This window comes from Thermobia domestica, chromosome 13 (genome assembly GCF_964235325.1).
Source record: "Thermobia domestica chromosome 13, izTheDome1.hap1.1, whole genome shotgun sequence".
In the NCBI taxonomy this organism is placed as follows: domain Eukaryota; kingdom Metazoa; phylum Arthropoda; class Insecta; order Zygentoma; family Lepismatidae; genus Thermobia; species Thermobia domestica.
In genome coordinates, this window is record NC_137466.1 from 14,484,643 (window position 1) to 14,502,848 (window position 18,206).

General features: G+C 37.5%; 1 protein-coding gene across 2 annotated transcripts in view; it reads left to right on the forward strand.

Annotated features, from left to right (window-relative positions):
- LOC145668022 (chymotrypsin-like elastase family member 1) overlaps window positions 1–18,206 on the forward strand; it is a 147,060-nt gene that overhangs the window by 110,944 nt on the left and 17,910 nt on the right. For both annotated transcript variants that reach the window (XM_081735487.1, XM_081735486.1), the window contains exon 6: window positions 3,253–3,453. In XM_081735487.1, the coding sequence (XP_081591613.1) occupies window positions 3,253–3,453 (201 nt within the window). The remainder of the gene's footprint in view (window positions 1–3,252; window positions 3,454–18,206) is intronic.

Genomic DNA, 18,206 nt, shown 5'->3' on the forward strand with positions numbered 1-18,206 from the left:
GAACGTCATGAGAAATGAAAATGAGTAAAATTTAAGGTGCTATGGACCAGAAGGATAGGAGCTACGAGGCTTCAAAATTTGAATAACCAAAACATTATATCATGAAATTATGTACGTTTAAAGTAAATATCTTGAAAACCGTTAAAGCATTTAAAACAATAGTTGCACAATGTAATGAGAACAAATTGCCCTATTGAAAACCACAAACAGTGTTGCCATAAGTGAAGCAGTGTTTCCAACTCAGCATAAATTATTTTGGTTAAAATAGCACTATATACAAGTGTTCACAGATTTAAAACTCACGATTATCACTAAACATAACAATGAAGTGTAGTGGTACAGTGTTACTCACTGTTAGAGCTACTTGTGCTTGAAATGTACAATGGAGAAGTCTAATATGTGACTACAGATTGTAATAATAGAATCTGGGTCTCATACTATGAATTTAGTTCAAATGCATAACACCGATAGTATAACATAGCAAAATGTCAGCAGTGTCACAAAAAATTGATGCATTTGAAAAACAAAATTGAGTGATGTCATTTTAACGTCCTGTGTCAGCTCTGAAGCTATATAGGACGGGACCTATAGTTTAAAATACGATCCGAACCGCTATTGCAAAGGAAGATAATAATGAAATGTAAGGTGAAAAGTACAACAGAAACATGTCCGAGGCAGAATTGGAACCCGCATCCGTAATAGGTTGGTTGTCTAGCCTTCTAGACCACACGGCCGACTAAAAACGAAATGAGATGCTAATATGGTGAATATGGTAATATTACAGTGTACAAACTTAATCATATGGTATGTAGGAAAGGAAGTAAAAGAATATGTCACTTAACACGAAAGACATGCGCCAAGAATCTACTCTTCCAAATATTGATAAGATAATCTGGAGAATCATTTTACAAAATTAGAAAACACGTGTTTCTTTCCAAGTGTGTATCATTTTGTTTTTCCGAGTTCTCTGCTTATACACCGACGCTACGGAAGTGTAATGCAGATTCGTCACTTTTTTCCTTTGCATTCCTTTATTACCCTGTGTTTCCACATATCAGACTTCCCCATTGCAAACACTGCTTCACCTATGGCAATACTGTTTGTGGTTTTCGATAGGGCATTTTGTTCTAATTAAATTGGACAACTTTTGTTTTAAATGCTTTAACGGTTTTCAAGATATTTACTTTAAACGTACATAATTTCATGATATAATTTTTTGGATATTCAAATTTTGAACCTCCGTAGCTCCTATCCTTCTGGTCCATAGCACCTTAAATTTTGTTCATTTTCATTTCTCATGGGGCTCTATCAGATGTGGTATATGGCAATCAGATTTTAGCGACAACTTGTGGGACCCTCCCGTGTAGGTAAACTTGTTTATATAATCCTCATTTGAGTTGATTATAAGATTAACTAAGTCCCCCGACTGTTTTCTTCTCATCAGCGCCTCTGATAACCGTATATTTTTTCAAGTCTCTGTGTATAGTTTTACGTGTGTATCATACAAACAAGAATTATTGTGAGTACCAGTATCCAAAGACTCCTTTTTCTCATTTCGTCAGCCAGCGTTTCGCTCTACTTCTGCACGAAAACACTCTTTACGATTTGTGCTTTTAAGAGTTGGGGGCAAATTCACGCTCCTATGCTACCTACTTCCAGGCTTAATTACTCTTGGAGCAGACGTTTGTTGGGTTGCTTATCTCATAGATTTTGTACCTCAAGAATTTCTGTGGGTTACTGTACATAATTTTCGCTTTAAGGTTTCCGTATAATGCTGGCATATGAATTATATATACAAAATATAATGGCTATTTACGTACATGTATATATAAGCCTATACTATATGCAGTGTATATACTAAACTGCGCTTTGCACATAGGAAGTTTATCAATACAAGGATAATGGATTGTTCGATCGTCTTTTCAAGTGCTCTGGCGAGAAACCATCCTTTAGATCACAAGCAATGTATGGACTCAGTTCACTTGTACCACGTCTCAAACTCTGCACATGGTTAAAAAATAGGATCAGGTGCATAGTTAGTTAGCAGGCAAAATGTTGTAGAAAAGGCTCATGACAAGGTGCATTATGGAGATCACATAATTGTTAGTGATTCTTTTTATGAATTCAAACGGCAACATTGTGTACATTTAGCTGAAGAAAACATCAAAAATGGATTTGGGCTAGGAGTGGCGAATGAATGGATACTGTTAGTTTATGAAATTTCATGTCAGTGACACTACATTAAAAAGTGATCTCTGCTACCTCCGAGAACACTATGTTTTCAAGATGTTTTCATTAACAACGTGTAAGCGGACATGGCACTCGAAAGAGTGTCTGTGCATTGCAGATATGTTAAGCGTGTTATACTACAGTCGTTCGGCGGCGGCGAGGAATCGATGAGGTGGAAAGAACCTTTCGGAGGGAGGAAAAGGATTCATCGATGTTACATGATCTGACACAAGCGAGTAAGTATCGCCGTCTGGAAGTGTGCAGTTTTCTGCGTGCACTGTGTAACTGAATGGTTTCCTAAATCGGGTTTCACTTTGGATTAAAAATGGGTCTGCTAGGAAAGTCGTAAAAAGTTAGAACGAGATTGGATTATGATCAACGTCCAGTATGTTTTCAAAAAATACCTCTCACCCACAGTAAATTGCTGCCTGTATGGTAGTCCATTGTTGGGATGATCATTCATATCTTTCTCTATCTTGGCGAAACCAACACTGTAAATTATTAGTGCAGAATTCTGTGAAGTGCATTTCAAATTAGTTGTAAACATCCAGCAACATTCAACAGCCATAGTGTTCTCATGTTGAGCGACGATTCGTACTCACATGTCGGTCAAGGACATGGCATATTGTTCATGAGTTGCAATATTAAATTCTTCGCTACCCATCGTATTCTTCTGGTGTCTCTACCTCCGACTATCACCTCTGGCATGGGTAAACTTCATGTCGCTCTTTATGTCGCAAACCCTAGACTCCTTTCGTCATGGAATCCAACCACTGTTGACCAATGAAAAATATGTGGGGATGCAGACCGAGTCTAATTCGACTAACTAGGTATTATTGGTTCCATTTTCTTGGCCTTTGTAATTGACACACGTTAGGGAGATATTGAATTGCACCAACCCTATAATTATATCCTTAGACTACACAACTATAATTAAGTTACTTCTGAGTGTGTTAATAAAGTCAAAAGTCTTAAGTAAACAATCGAGTATTTTCGAAGTAATATTTATTTATTTATTTTAAGGATGGAAATGCAGTAGAAAATTATCTCCACTACGTTGAAGTTCCAATTACAGCATGTGGTCTGTGTAGTAAGAAAATAAGTTGTGAGGTATGGAATGAAACATGTGAAGATGCTGGTCTATGTACTGGCAACATAGAAGAACAATTCTTTGCAAGCGAATTTCCAGTCGGATGTCCACCTCCTCGGAAAGGAGCAGGATTGGTAAGGAAGTTCTTCATACTTTCTATACGTTTTTCAAGAATAGGTGTTAATACTTTAAATTAATTTATTATATTTATGAGTGAATATTTAATTTCTGTTTACAATCTGGTTATTCAAGGTTGTGAAAGATGAGAACTATCACACTTGGTATATAAACCATTTCAAGACTTGAATACCCACAAATTAAGGGATGTATCGGGGCGGACATAAGTCTTTGACCAGGTAATGGCGACTGCTTTCAAACAATGCAGAGTATGAGAAATAAATCTGTCATATTTGTAGTTTCGTGTGGAGAAGAAACGAACTTGTGAACGAAAGGGTTAAGAACAACTCAACTTATTAACAAAAAGTTTACCCAAGTTTATTCACTTATATCATCATAAAAGAAATACGAAAGACGTTTTGAATCGAAGGAATATAACATACAACTTGACAAGCAGAGGCAAAGAAACCTATCGTAACCAGAATAAAGACGAATCATTTACGATGTAGTGATCGTGGGTCAGTGGTCGAGTTCGCATCGAGCCGCCGTCGAGACAACACGGGTGCTCTGGTGCTTACACAGTGTACTATAGCCTATAGTATAGTGGACCACATATACGTCAGGTGTATTTCATTGCTTTCATTTCTATATTGAAGCAATTCTACTGAATTAGGAGTTATACTCCGTACTTTAAATTATTGCCGTTTCGGCGTAGTGTCGGTGTATCAGTGCAAAAGTGAATATGGAATATAAAAAAGATCTTCAATTCGACAAGAAGTTTCGTGCAGTTTGACCAGTCCCCCTGGAAATCTACCATTGGATGAACTCCATTTTCCCAGGTGTTTTTGATCACATCAGTGCCATGCAGTTAAATAGTGAAATTTTTTGTATTTTTCTAAAATTCAAAACGCATCAAGAATACGATGACTTTGCAGCTCAGGCCCCTAGTGAGGTCCCATTCACTCATTCAAATAAGGAAGTGAGTTTAGTTCGAATCATTTCCGCCGCAGATCCGACTACCCTCCTTCGTGTGTTTGAGTTCCCTATCGAGGCACCGAATTACTTATTGAGTGAGGCTCTTAGTGCACATGGTTCAGTGATTAAAATAGAAGATCAGGAATGTCCCCTCCTTATCCACCTGGTATTAAAACTGGAGCTCGATATGTACATATTAAACTGACATCTCATGTGCCATCCCGACTTCTAGTCCATGGTTATAAAGTAGAAGTATCATACAGTGGACAACGGATTACATGTTTTCGCTGCCAGAGCTCTACGCACACAGAGTGCAAACTGTGTACTGAAACAGGGGGTCCAACCACGGTGGGGAGCGAGTGTAATCCCGACCACTTCCCCGTCAATTCCTCGCATGACGGAACTCGAAAAGAGACTCCTATGACATCTACAAATTAACCCCACCGGTCATTTCTAAGAAATCTGGTGACCAAGAAGATGATCTTGAGCATCGACCCTCGGTACAAGACCCAAAGGAGTTTCCTGCACTTACAATGAAATCGATTGAGAAAGAGAAGGAAGATACCCAACTTCCCAGTAAACGAGTGCCTTTATCGACTACATCAGAGGCCTCCGGCATGCGAGTTGAGCAGCATATCACCTCACACGACATGGAGGTTGAACACAACCCATCACCAGTTGAGGATAGTAAGGTCCCGCAAGAGACACAGGAAGAGAATCTTGAATCCCTTGAAAGCGATTTTCTCCAGCATGAGACACAAGGGATTAAATTTAGCGAAGTTATTTCTAAACAAAAAAGACGAAAATTATCCAGGAAGGAAGAACTGAATTCTCACTTGGAAGGCAGCCAAGTCTCTCTGTCTTGCGAACGAGATCCACGTACTCGCCCAAAATAGGTGTTCGACACAGATACATAAGGTATTGGTCTTCAAGGTTAATGGATACGAAACCACCCCAAGTAGTGTGGTGTGTGCCTCCTTTTGTTTTGTTTTTGTTCTTTCTCTACGTCGCGTGTGTACAATACAAGTGCCCTCCGATTCTAATAGTGCAAGTGTGCAGAGTAGAATAGCGCTAGCTATCACTTTTCCTACAAACAGGAAATCCTTGAGTGTTAGTTGTGTTTAAATCTACCATCGACGTATGTGTTTTATTTTAACTGCAGCGCTTAGCCTATTCATTGACATCTATCATCGATTCTGTAAGTTATTTTTTGCTTCCATTCTTAGTTTTAAGACTCATATTAAATTTTAGTAGAACAAACTTACGTAGAACTCGACATTGCACCGAAGTGTTATACTACGAAATTTTCTTCTATATAACTGTGATAAACTCTTTATCCTTTCTCACGATAACTATAAATCGCGCAAGTAGTGACGATAAAAACATATTTAAAACAATTTCTCACATGCCATGAACAGGATATAGTTTGTGTGCAAGAACTTATACATGATTCATTTACCAATATGCTGGACTATGATGTGTTTGCTAATTTAGGACCCACCACTGGAGTAGGGATGTTCATCAGAAAAAGATTGGGTCATACCAATCTTACTCTCTCCCCTGATGAACGTATTATTCATTCTGTCATACAGGGGCACCTGGTCGTAGGACTATATTCTCCTGGCTATGCAGCAAAGAAGGAACGGGCTGAATTTTATTGCCAAAGTATGCCACAATTCCTGCCTCCTCATATTTCTCGTATGGTAATCATGGCTGATTGGAATACCACTGAAACCAGCGCAGATTCAAATTCGGCCCCCCTGTTTGTACCTCATTTTTGGAATTTTTGCGGGCTTATCACTTAAGGGATGTAGTCTTTGTTTCCAATTACCCGAGGATCTATACTCATTGTACTTCACATTCGAAAAGTAGGATTGATAAAATGTGTTGCGTTGAGTTGATTTTAGTTTAGCGTCCCGTTCAGCAGCGAGGCTATATGAGACCTGGACCTACTGATTAACGTGGAATCCGAACCACATGAGTGATAAAATATGTGTCTCTCCTGACTTGTTTCACACTATTATTGACGTACAGACTATTATACCATCTTTCACCGATCATGCAGTGATCAAGCTCCACACAAAAACAGATCAATCCCTGCCTGCCCTTAGCAGGCGAGGATACTGGAAGTTAAATACATCCTTACTTCAACATGATGGTTATCGGGAGGAACTGGCACAACAATATTCCTATTGGAAACGGATGCAACAATATTTTCCAGATCTCGCCTCTTAGAGGACGACATTTCTTAAACCTAAGATTGTTCGGTTCTTCCAAGGCAAAGGACGCGAAATACAACACGATCGACAGTTGATGTTTGAATTCCTCTATCAGGCATTGCGTCAAGCATGGTTTGCTGCCCCCTCACTACAGAATAAACGCACCATGCAACAGCTCAAACTACGACTACAAAATCTCCAGGCTAACACACTCATGCCTTCTTTCATTAATGAGACCATATGTTATAGGCTTACCCAGGAATCTGTCGCTATTTACGAAGTTGCACGTCTGTTGCACCGACGGAAACAGGCTAGAATAGTATCTTTCCGTCTCCCGAATGGTGATATCACTAGTGATTCGATTCAGATCCTAAACGTTTTCCGAGAGTATTACTATAAATTTGTTAAACCCCGACTTTCTGTCACCAATGTTACAACTAAGTTTTTGTCGCTTATTCCCAAACTTATTACGCAGGAAGAAGGTCGTGATCTCATGCGCCCCATAACTTCTCGGAAAATGTGGGTTGCCTTCCAGGCAACAAAAGGAAAGGGCGCGCCAGGATATGAAGGTCTGCCGTACGCGTTCTATAAACAATACTGGGCCTTTCTTTCAGATACCCTAGTCAAGTTGTTAAATACATATTTAACGATAGGCCCCATCCGCGGTAACATCGGAATCACAATATTCATCCCGAAATCCGCCAATTCCCAGACTGTACAGGAGTACAGACCCATCACTTTACTGCCTACCGATTTGAAACTGTTCACCAAAATTCTGACGGCACGTTTAAAACCCATATTACAAAAGTATATTAGTCCACACCAGGCAGCCACCCATCCCAAATATAACATCTATTATGTGTTACGGGATTTTATAGCATACGTGCAAACTCGGTGCATTAAAGCGTGGGTCCTTGGCATAGATTTTTCTTCCGCATATGACTGCGTTGATCACGGGTTTCTTCTTCACACTTTAGACGCCTGGGGATTTCCTCCTGCATTTCAACAAGTCATAAACCAACTCTACCAATCGACCCAATGTCGAGTTCAGATCAATGGTTATCTTTCCGAACCATTTGCTCTGCAACGTGGATTTTGGCAAGGCGATAGCATCTCGACGAGCCTCTTTGCGATAGTTCTAGATACCTATCTCCGGACTCTGGCTCAGATTACCTCTCCCTGTATACCGGATTACCACCAATTACACGTCTTCGGATTTGAGGATGAGGTAATCTTAATTGGAACTAAACCCGAAGATATGCTAACCGCCATCCGCATAACTGACGAGTTCACCCGGTGCTCCGGCTTGGCATACAATAAACACAAGACCAAACACCTGTCATTTCACGGATTCTTACGTAACCTCCTTACCTGATTCACGCTCTCACATTCCAATAGTTGATGCTTTAACAGTACTCGGCATAACTTTTCATAGCGATGCACGCAAACAAATGAATGCTGTCTGGCGTCCTATCGTTAATCGGATTAAGCAGATGCTATACTTACAACGGTTCCGCGGTCTGCATATAATACATAAGATTCAATATCTCAACCAGTATGTTGCTGCTCAACTTTGGTATTACGCGCGCACCTTTCCCCTCCCTTCGGTTTACGCTCGCCAAATTGAATCTGTATTTATGTGGGTTTTTTGGCGGCGCTACTTCTTCCGCCTCCGCCACAACACTATCTTCCTTGCAGCGAAGGGGGCCTTGGACTCGTAAACATTCGTCTTAAAAGTCAAGTATTATACATGCTAGATGTGTTTCAAGACGTTGAGCCCCACATGGACTATACGCAGGTGTGGATCGAATATTTCTGGCCGGAATACTCTCAACCAAGGAATCTGCCTTTCTGCAGATTTAGCAACTTATGTCCTACATATGTCACCAATCTTCTTCAAGCATGGACATATTCTGGTGAGCTTGCTACCCCTACTTCATATACTCCCCAAGCTTTATACCGGCAATTGTGGAGAGCGTCACTTGTAGATGTGAGAGTCCGGGTACAGGATATCTTCCCCAATATACAATGGCGCCAAATCTGGCAAAATCTATGAACCAATGTCCTCCCTTTGCACACACAAGCAGTATGGACGACCATAGTTCATCAACTGCCTGCCACACACGAAAGACTTATGCGCATTGGACGTGCTACAACCCTCACCTGCAAATATTGTGGCCACTCCGATACACTACAACATCGCTACACGTCATGTTCAAGTGCCGATATTATTTGGAACCTCCTCCTTCGTATGTGAGCTTGATCTTCGTACACCTGTTCCTTTATTTACCGTAGATCTCCTATTCTTTCCTGCATTTCAGTATTACCCAAAAACCAAACATAATACGGTCCTCTGGTTAGTTGGTACACATTGTTATATGTTCATCGTTCCATGCCGTAGAATGATGAATGTTTATATTTTGATTTTTTACAACGGGAACGCCGCAAATATTTTTCAGTCGATCTAGAAATACAGTCTTTCAGTGACTTTTTGCAAGCGGCTCTGTCCCAGCTGTCGGAAAGGACCGGGAGGCATTGATTTGTGCTTGTGAACATTTTCCTTGTTGTGATGCATAACCATCATCATCGTACAGACGACTAGGTTCGCTCACAACCACACCTTCGAAAAACTTTCCAGTGGTCGGTCCTAGATTGCACCTATATTGTATCCATGTAATTTTCCTATGTAATACTAGTGACAGTATAATAAATACTAAAATGGTCAAGGTGCTTGATCAGCAATCTGTAGGTTCTTGGTTCGAATCCACGTCGGGCAATTCTTTTTACTTTAGGATTTTTGATGGTGATTGATCGACGATGACACACGTTTTATTATATTCAGATATTTGAATATTCGGATGTTTCAATACTTAAACTATGAAATCTTCAGGAATAATAATAGTAATAATAATAAACTAATAATTATTAAAATAATTTGTAGAAGGTTAAAAGCTAGGAACTAACTATCCCTCAGGTCATACCATTACAATCAGAAACGTGACATTTGGAATGAATATTTCGGTTTTGTGTAATGCTACCCACGAGAAGAGCAATTTCTCATCTCGTTTCTAAAACAAACTAAATAACATGAGAATTAACATTTTACATTCCAGACAGGACAAGGCTAACTCAAATTGGAGATGAGAATCGAGACGAGACGAAAAGTATCGTAGACATTCCCCGTCTTGTCTCGATTCTCGAAATAGTGTATGTCCATTTTTTAAGTAACAATTGCTCTGTAGACTAAATCTTATAGGCTATTTTGTTACTTTGTATTCCAGAGATTATTGAATTATGGTATAGCTATTTTTGTAGCAAAGCTTTTATAATTACCTCTGCATATCATAAAAATTAGTTTATTATATGCCTTACTGTTGCGTGGTATTCAGTTATTTTTATGACAGTTTTTATCCTTAGAACATACAGAAGAATACTTTCTATATGAAACTTGAGTGGAACGCTTTGGTTTAAAATTTGGGTAATTGGAGAGGTGTGTCTTCAAGGTACGGAACCGCTTCTTCGAAATCTCTACTTTTAAGTGTTTTGCCAAATTTTAGGGCAACTTTAAAATTTTAATACTATTATTATTATTATTATTATTATTATTATTATTATTATTATTATTATTATTATTATTATTATTATTATTATTATTGAAGTGTTGTGAATTTAATGCTTCACCTTGTTCCACCCAGCTCCTGCCTAAAGGGCACTGTGCTGGACAAACACCATGTGTGTAATTTTTCTCCGGGTTCCGCTTCCTCCCACTTTCTTTATTTCAAAATTTTTTTCATTCTCATCATCGACGTCTTCTGTAGCTTAGCCGGCATAAGCATTACTTAAAAACAAGTTTTCTTATGGCTCTTGTGAGTTCAGTAGCCCTACTTGATACATGAAATTTGCCTCGAAACATTCCGTCTAACGTTACAGATTGTAATACAATCTGTCCTCATACGGAATTTATTATTATTATTATTATTATTATTACTGAATATTTGAGACCTTAATATTACGTCCTATTAAAGCGCAAATAAGCATACTGAAATTAAGAAAAATGAAAATAAATGATTTGGACCCTTTATGAAGAGGAATTGCCTTATAAGAGATACTTTGGAAGGAAAAAAGGGGAAGAAGGTGTGAGCTCCTGGACAATACGACAATCGAACCTTCGAATACCTCAACAGAAACTAAGTAGAATTTCTCTTCACGATACATAGTAACGCCCTTCCTTTGGGTAAAAGACTTTGGCTCATGTATTCGTTGTTATTGATATTTTTACAAAATATGCATACAAAGAAAAGAATACATCCTATATACAAATTTTGCTTGAACAGATATATGGAACGTGTTGGAAATGACAAATGAAAATATTATTATTTATAGTTAGAGTAGATAACTTAGAAACAATTCCACAATGAAATAATATTGTTTCTGGCACATTTTGACTCATACTTTATGTATTCATGAATTGTTTGCTAAACACGCCAAGTTTTCCGAGAGTATGAATCGAGATTTTAAACTGTGACGTCATGTTGTCAGTATTTCCCCTGCGAAGGAAGTCGTTTCACCTCTAACTTGTAAGAACGAGATAAATTGACTATTTTTTATGTTAATATACGGAAGAAATATCAACAGTATAAATGATAATTTTTCCTTAATTTTTCACAGAGAATCGATCCGCGGACCCCTAAGTTACGAAACAAATACTCAATCTACTACCCTAAGACTGCAGTGTTAACTACGAGTCAAGAAACACTCGTCTATGTAGAAAATTGCACACGTTTAGGATTCCAATATTTTATTAACGATGAAACACTTATTTCGGTCAGGACATAATACTATAGTCCAGAGTATTCTAACTTAAATTTAAAAAGACTTACAAACTCACAAGAACATGAAGGAGAAAGTGGTCTTGAAAGTAATTGGAATCCTTAACTTGGAGTATCAGACCACTCTTTTTTTCAGATTCACCGAAAGTATCTCCGTAACTTATTTGTATTATATTCGGTTATTCTCCTTTTATAGTTATTTCCAGTAACCCTGAACCACAGGGACACGAACATAGATACGACAAGTACATTTAATATTTCAAAGGCTCTCCCACCGGGAATCGAAACTGAGACCCCGTCTACTAAACTATCTGATGGGTGGGATACCTGGTTCGTTCCCAAGGGAAGTAAGCTTGAGACTGACAACATCGTGCTCGTGGGTTTTCTCGGGAGACGCCCACTTTCTCATTCCACCAATTTGTACATCATAATTCACTTGGTTTAATCACAGTCTTCCTCTTCATAACAGGCATAATCGTGGGACATTAAACGTAATTATTACATTTTCAAGCTGTTCAAACCAATCCGAACCGAAAAACAGTTGTATTTTGTATCGCTTATTAACCGAATATCACGCAACAGTAAGGCATATAATAAACTAATTTTTATGATATGTAGAGGAAATTATAAAAGCTTTCCTACAAAAATACATACAATCATAATTAAATGAGCTCTGAAATACAAGTAGCAAAATAGCCTATGAGATTTAGTCTACAGAGCAATTGTTACCTAAAAAAATGGACACACACTATTTCGCGAATCGAGACAAGACGAGAAATGTTTACGATACTTTTCGTCTCGTCTCGATTCTCATCTCCAAATTAAGACGGTAATTAGAGTTAGCCTTGTCCCGTCTGGAATGTAAATGTTAATTCTCATGTTATTTTGTTTGTTTTAGAAACGAGATGAGAAATTCCTCTTCCTGTGGGCAACATTACACAAAACCGAAATATTCTTTCCAAATCTCACGTTTCTGCTTGTAATGGTATGACATGAGCGATAGTTAGTTCTTAGCTTTTAATCTTCTACGAAATAATTTTAATAATTATTAATTTATTATTATTATTACTATTATTATTCCTGAAGATTTGATAATTTAAGTATTGAAACATCCGAGTAATCAAATATGAATATAATAAAACGTATTTCATTGCCGATCAATCGCCATCAAAAATCCTAAAGTAAAAAGAATTTCCAGACGTGGATTCGAACCAAGAACCTGCAGATTACTGGTCAAGCGCTTTGACCACTGGACTGCGATCACTACGTAGTAAATAATTCGTCTTTAGTCTGGTTAAGTTACATTTCTTTGCCTCCGCTTGCAAAGTTGTATGTTATATTTCTTCGATTCAGAACGTCTTTCGTATTTCTTTTATGTTGATATAAGTGAATAATCTTGTGCAAAGTTTTTGTTAATAAGTTGAGTTGTTCTTAACCCTTTGGTTCAGAAGTTCGTTTCTTCTCGACACGAAACTACACATATGACAGATTTAATTCCCATACTCTGCATTTGTTTCAGAGCAGTCGCCAAAGACCTGGTCAAAGACTTATATCCGCCACGATACATTAATTTCTCACAGAAAAAAAGAAACTTTTCTACAGCATTATATTGTTTCCAAGAGAACGCACACCTGAAAATTACGCTTAAAGATCACGACTACGTCATACACTTATATATACTATATTCAGATTGTACTGCGCAAACTATGTATATATATATATGCATTAGGGTGGTCCATATTTTTCAACATGTAAATTTTTTGTTTCACCCTCTTAAATTTTTCCATATTAAACCAAAGGAAACGTTGATAAAAATTACCTCATTTACTATATACAATCTGAAGTGAGTGGGTCTTGTAAGTTTGGAAAGAAAAATGTAAGTTTATATGCAGATTTTATGAAGAAAATAATTATTAAATGATTACAGAAGTTAAAAATAACATGATATGTGTGTTCATGTGTAATGTACCATTACAATCACGTAATGTGGTCTCCGCTCGGAGGGGCCCACTACTTTTATCACCGACTGTACCATGCTAAATTTTTCCGAAATATGTTTCAATTTATATATGATCTTCAATTGATTATAATTGTACTTTTAAGTAACGTAGAAATTCGGGATAATTCTGTTCTAACTATATTTTGGGGAAATATCTTTATTTATACATTATTTCACGACAACATTCAGTATATGGGTATTTCAAATAGGGAAATATAGAAATCATCATCTTAATGCTATACAAAAAACTAGGCCCGCTATTGGGCAGGAATTCTTAGAAAAATTACCAATCGAAATTTTAGCAGAATTTTTTGGACCCCCCTCGTCCTTCTTGAGATGCCCATATCCTCTCTGCAATCCGGTTTTATCCAGATTTTACCATTTTCTATTCGTTTTGTACTCCGCCACCAAAAGTCTCTGCTGTGATTGCAACTATTTCCCAAACTATGGTATTACGGCACGAGAATCTCTATTCCCTACCTGGAAAAAGTTAGAAGCTAGACCACGTTAACTCGACTCTTAGAAAATTCGGATTTTTGACGGGAGAAGCTGCAGAATCAGGGTAAAGGTAGTTTTATTTACAAAATGAAGCATCCAGGAAGCATCCAGGAAGCCTAAAATCATAGGAAGTTCATCTAAAATAGACTGAAAATCGTAAAAAAGAAGTGAAGTCAGGGACGCCATGTTTCTGCATATAAATAGTGATGAACAGGATCTATAGTGTTGTGTGATAATCATCGGTCGTGTGCTGTGTGTTTTTTTTAACTGAAGTTCTCCGTGTCCAAAACATTTGAAATTTTTTTTTCCCTCCTAAAATTCAGATGGGGTTCGATACGCCTGTCCTTATATAGCTTTGTTTTTGCATGTCGTGTGATTTTTTTTTCATAATTACTAGCATGGCGGTTTACAATTTCGTAGTAGTTAGGGTAGTTTTCATTATGTCAGTGTAAACAAAACTAAGGGGCTCTCATTTACTCCCGATTTGAAAATCCTCTTAGCAAAATGATTTGAACGACAACCTTAGGGGTTCTATTCCCTTCAGGAAAGGGACCCGCTATTAATAGTTCAATATGTTTTCATTCCTTTAACAGGGGCCGCGGTGGCTCAGTGGTAGAGCGTTCACCTCTGGTGCTTGGGGTCCCGGATTCGATCCCAGCCCCCGCCAAGTGAACTTTGTGGTGGACAAACACCGTGTGCGTGGGTTTTCTCGGGGTTCTCTCGTTTCCTCCCACTTTCATCATTCCAGCTTTTCTCATCATCACCGTCTCCTTTAGCCTAACCGGCATAACCGTGTGACGTAAAATTCAAAGATTTCATTTCATTTTTCATTCCTTTAACAGCCACTTAAAGAACCATTAGTTAACTGTTAGCAGGGTCACTTGGGTCCTGATTAATTTCAATCCCTCCTCTTCGATTTACAGAGCCGATTGAATATGGTAAAAACTGGATATTATTTAATGTACGATTAAATAGAGTAGTAGTGTTGGTTGACATTTGTAATAACATGTATAAATATGTGTCTAGTAGTTGATGTGGAATGTAGTGGCATGTATGTGTGTTTAATGTAATATTAAGATAGTGGATGTAGTGTATGAATAAGAGTGTGATATGTCTAAGTGTATCATTTGTTATATGATTTTTCATACTTTGTTCGTCGTAAAAGATATTAAAATTCAGTTGAAATCCATTGAAATATTAATATAGTAATTTAGAGTGCAAGGGCACATTCGATCGTGCATAGGTTATTTGGATGCTACTAACGCCCTCTCCGTTGCTTTCGCGAACTAGTGATTTGCTGTTGCGAATCATAACGATTTGGTCTACTCGAAAATGACCTCTTTTTCTAGACAAACGGTAAATAAATATTATTTCTGGAATGTCTATACGAACGGTCGGGTAAAGTGTTTTCAATTTGAGCTTCCCTCAAAATTACAACTCTCTGTGTGGACCAGAAATTAAAATATTAACAAAAATAAACTTTGCGTTCGTCATTAAACAGAAGCTAGAATATATGATGTTATTTTTTCCGTTCTGGGATTACGAAGCAATTTTTTTCTTTCTTTTATTCGTGCTGTAGTATAAAACGCATTGTTGTCATCAGAATAGAATCGTATTTAATTAACATTATGGTTGATAATATTGTTGTTCTTTGAACCGATATGCATGTCTAAACTGTGAAGTGGTATATACTTTGGATTTGATTGCAAAAGATCTGGGTTCGTGTATTGGTCCGTGTGTGATTAGTCTTGAAGTGACATATATGTCGTAATTATATAATAAGACTGCTTCGAACAGTCTCTAGTATACTTAAAGTATAGGGTATCCACCAGTGAATATACGTTATAGAGTGTAATGAAGATAAATAATATATATATATATATATATATATATATATATATATATATATATATATATATATGTGTGTGTGTGTGTGTGTGTGTGTGTGTGTGTGTGTGTGTGTGTGTGTGTGTGTGTGTGTGTGAAAATTGAATGTGAAAGAATGTATTTATGTACCGTAAGGTAAAGCGATGAGTATTTACGTATAAAGGAAAGATAATTCAGACACTGACCTTTACACTAAACCTCTCACTGGTATGTAAGCGTGTTTTAGGGAAAGGACTATGGTCGCACTTTGCAGTTTGATGATTAGAAGTAATAGTACATATTCATTGAGAATCTAGTCTAACGGGGTAAATAACATCATATAATAAATCATTCGAAATACAGGGTGCGGCACGTAAAACCGGCCCGTCGTAATATTCTGGTATATTGTGTTTTTGGCAACACTTAAATAATCTACCTTCCTACCAAGAGATGGCGTGAGGAGGTCGGGTCGACTTACGTGACCTGCAGCAGTCACGTGCAGCCGCAGCCAGTGAAACTTGTCGAAACCAGTTGAGAAAAAGGCCTCGTTGTGTTAAGCCGGGTGAGTGTCAGTGTGTGATAATGCCGTATTCGATACCCGAGCGTGTTGCCATTGTTGAAGGGTTCATTCTCACTGGATCTTTTGTGAAAACAAAGAATTTGTTTCGGGAGAAATTTCCAGGACGTTCTGTGCCAGCAAAAAGCACCATTCAGGAATTGATTGAAAAATGGCGGCGTACAGGATCGGTTCAAAATGCTCCCAGGAACAGACGACCATCTGTCTGCACACCTGAATTAAAGATGCAGGTGGAGGAGATAATGACAAGAAGTCCTCGAAAGTCAACCAGGAGATTGAGTCAACAGGTTCATGTTTATGTGTTGTAGTTAATCATATTCAATACATTACATTTCATTTTATGTGTTCACTTTACGGGCCGGTTTTACGTGCCGCACCCTGTATTTTACAATTAATTACGAAAGTACGATAGTTGCTTAAAAATGTGGTGCCGCAAAACTAAATGCATTCGTCTTGAGGTTAACCTGCAACATTAATTTTTTTCCACGTCACTTATTCCGGTTAAGTTAGGTCTACTTTGTTTGTAGGAGTGACAAAATGGATAAAGTCAACGATTTTTATCAGTTAATTACAGTAAACGCCGATATTTCATACCCGGGTGTCGACCCTCTCTCCTCTCCAGATATTTTTTCATTTTTTCTCTTAGTCTTATCTTAATATCATAATATCTTAATATCTAATAATATAATAAATATCTTAACTTAGATAGCTATTGAAATCAATCGACACCTCAAGATTTGGCGTTCTTGCGAAGAGGGAGCCACTGGTGAGATTTGGCGAATAAATCACCAGCACAAAATTCTAATTTATTATTATTTTTTTTTTTTAATTTGGCGAATTCCCTAGTTAGGATTTTTCTATTTAACTTCACTCTAGTTTTCCATACTGTCCTCGGAATTCTTATTTTTCTGAGGGGCCGGATATTCTTTATTTAATTTTGAAATCCTAAATTAAAAGCGGCACCAACCTTCCGGCTGGACCGCTCGTAATCTCAGTGACTTGGTACCGGATACAGTTAATAGTCAATCATCCCACAGGGCTTATTCCTTGTGAGATGGTTGCCTAGAAGGCACGGACTCGTATTTAGGCACTCAGAGTCCCCCCCTGGGCCACGCATGTGAGTAGGCCACTTTTTCGACTATATAAGTATATTTGGCTATGGAATGTTCTATGACGAAATTCGACCACTTATCTTTCTAGTTATAGTGTTCTAGCTTATTCCTTTGGCTCCGCTTTTCTCTCTCTTTCATCTATCTCTCTTATTTCTTCTTCAATTTTTTTTTAAATTCAACCTCCCCCCCAGTGTTGAATATCATAAATATTGATCATTCAGTAAAAAGGTCTTAAACCTAATTCACGGACCAAGATACCGTGAGACATGATTCGTGGAGAAATTCATCGACGCGAAGTATCGAGGAACTGGTTTTAATTTTTTTTAGTATTTGACCCACCGCGGGGTGAATGATGGTCCTGTACAGCATAATGCTATTCTCATTCTATCGTAATTATCCGTTTGTAGTTATATGTAAAACCACCAGCTATTTCTACTTTCCTGTTATAAGGTATAATAAATGTAAAGGTTGTAGTGGTTTGGGCCTAATTGTGAAATTAACACTCTAGGTCTAAAATTATTTGTACGTGCCTGCCTGTTAAACAGAATATATATATATATATATATATATATATATATATATATATATATATATATATATATATATATATATATATATATATATATATATATATATATATATATAAATGTTATATTTATGCGCGAAAAAATTCATTGATTATAAGGGATGTCAGA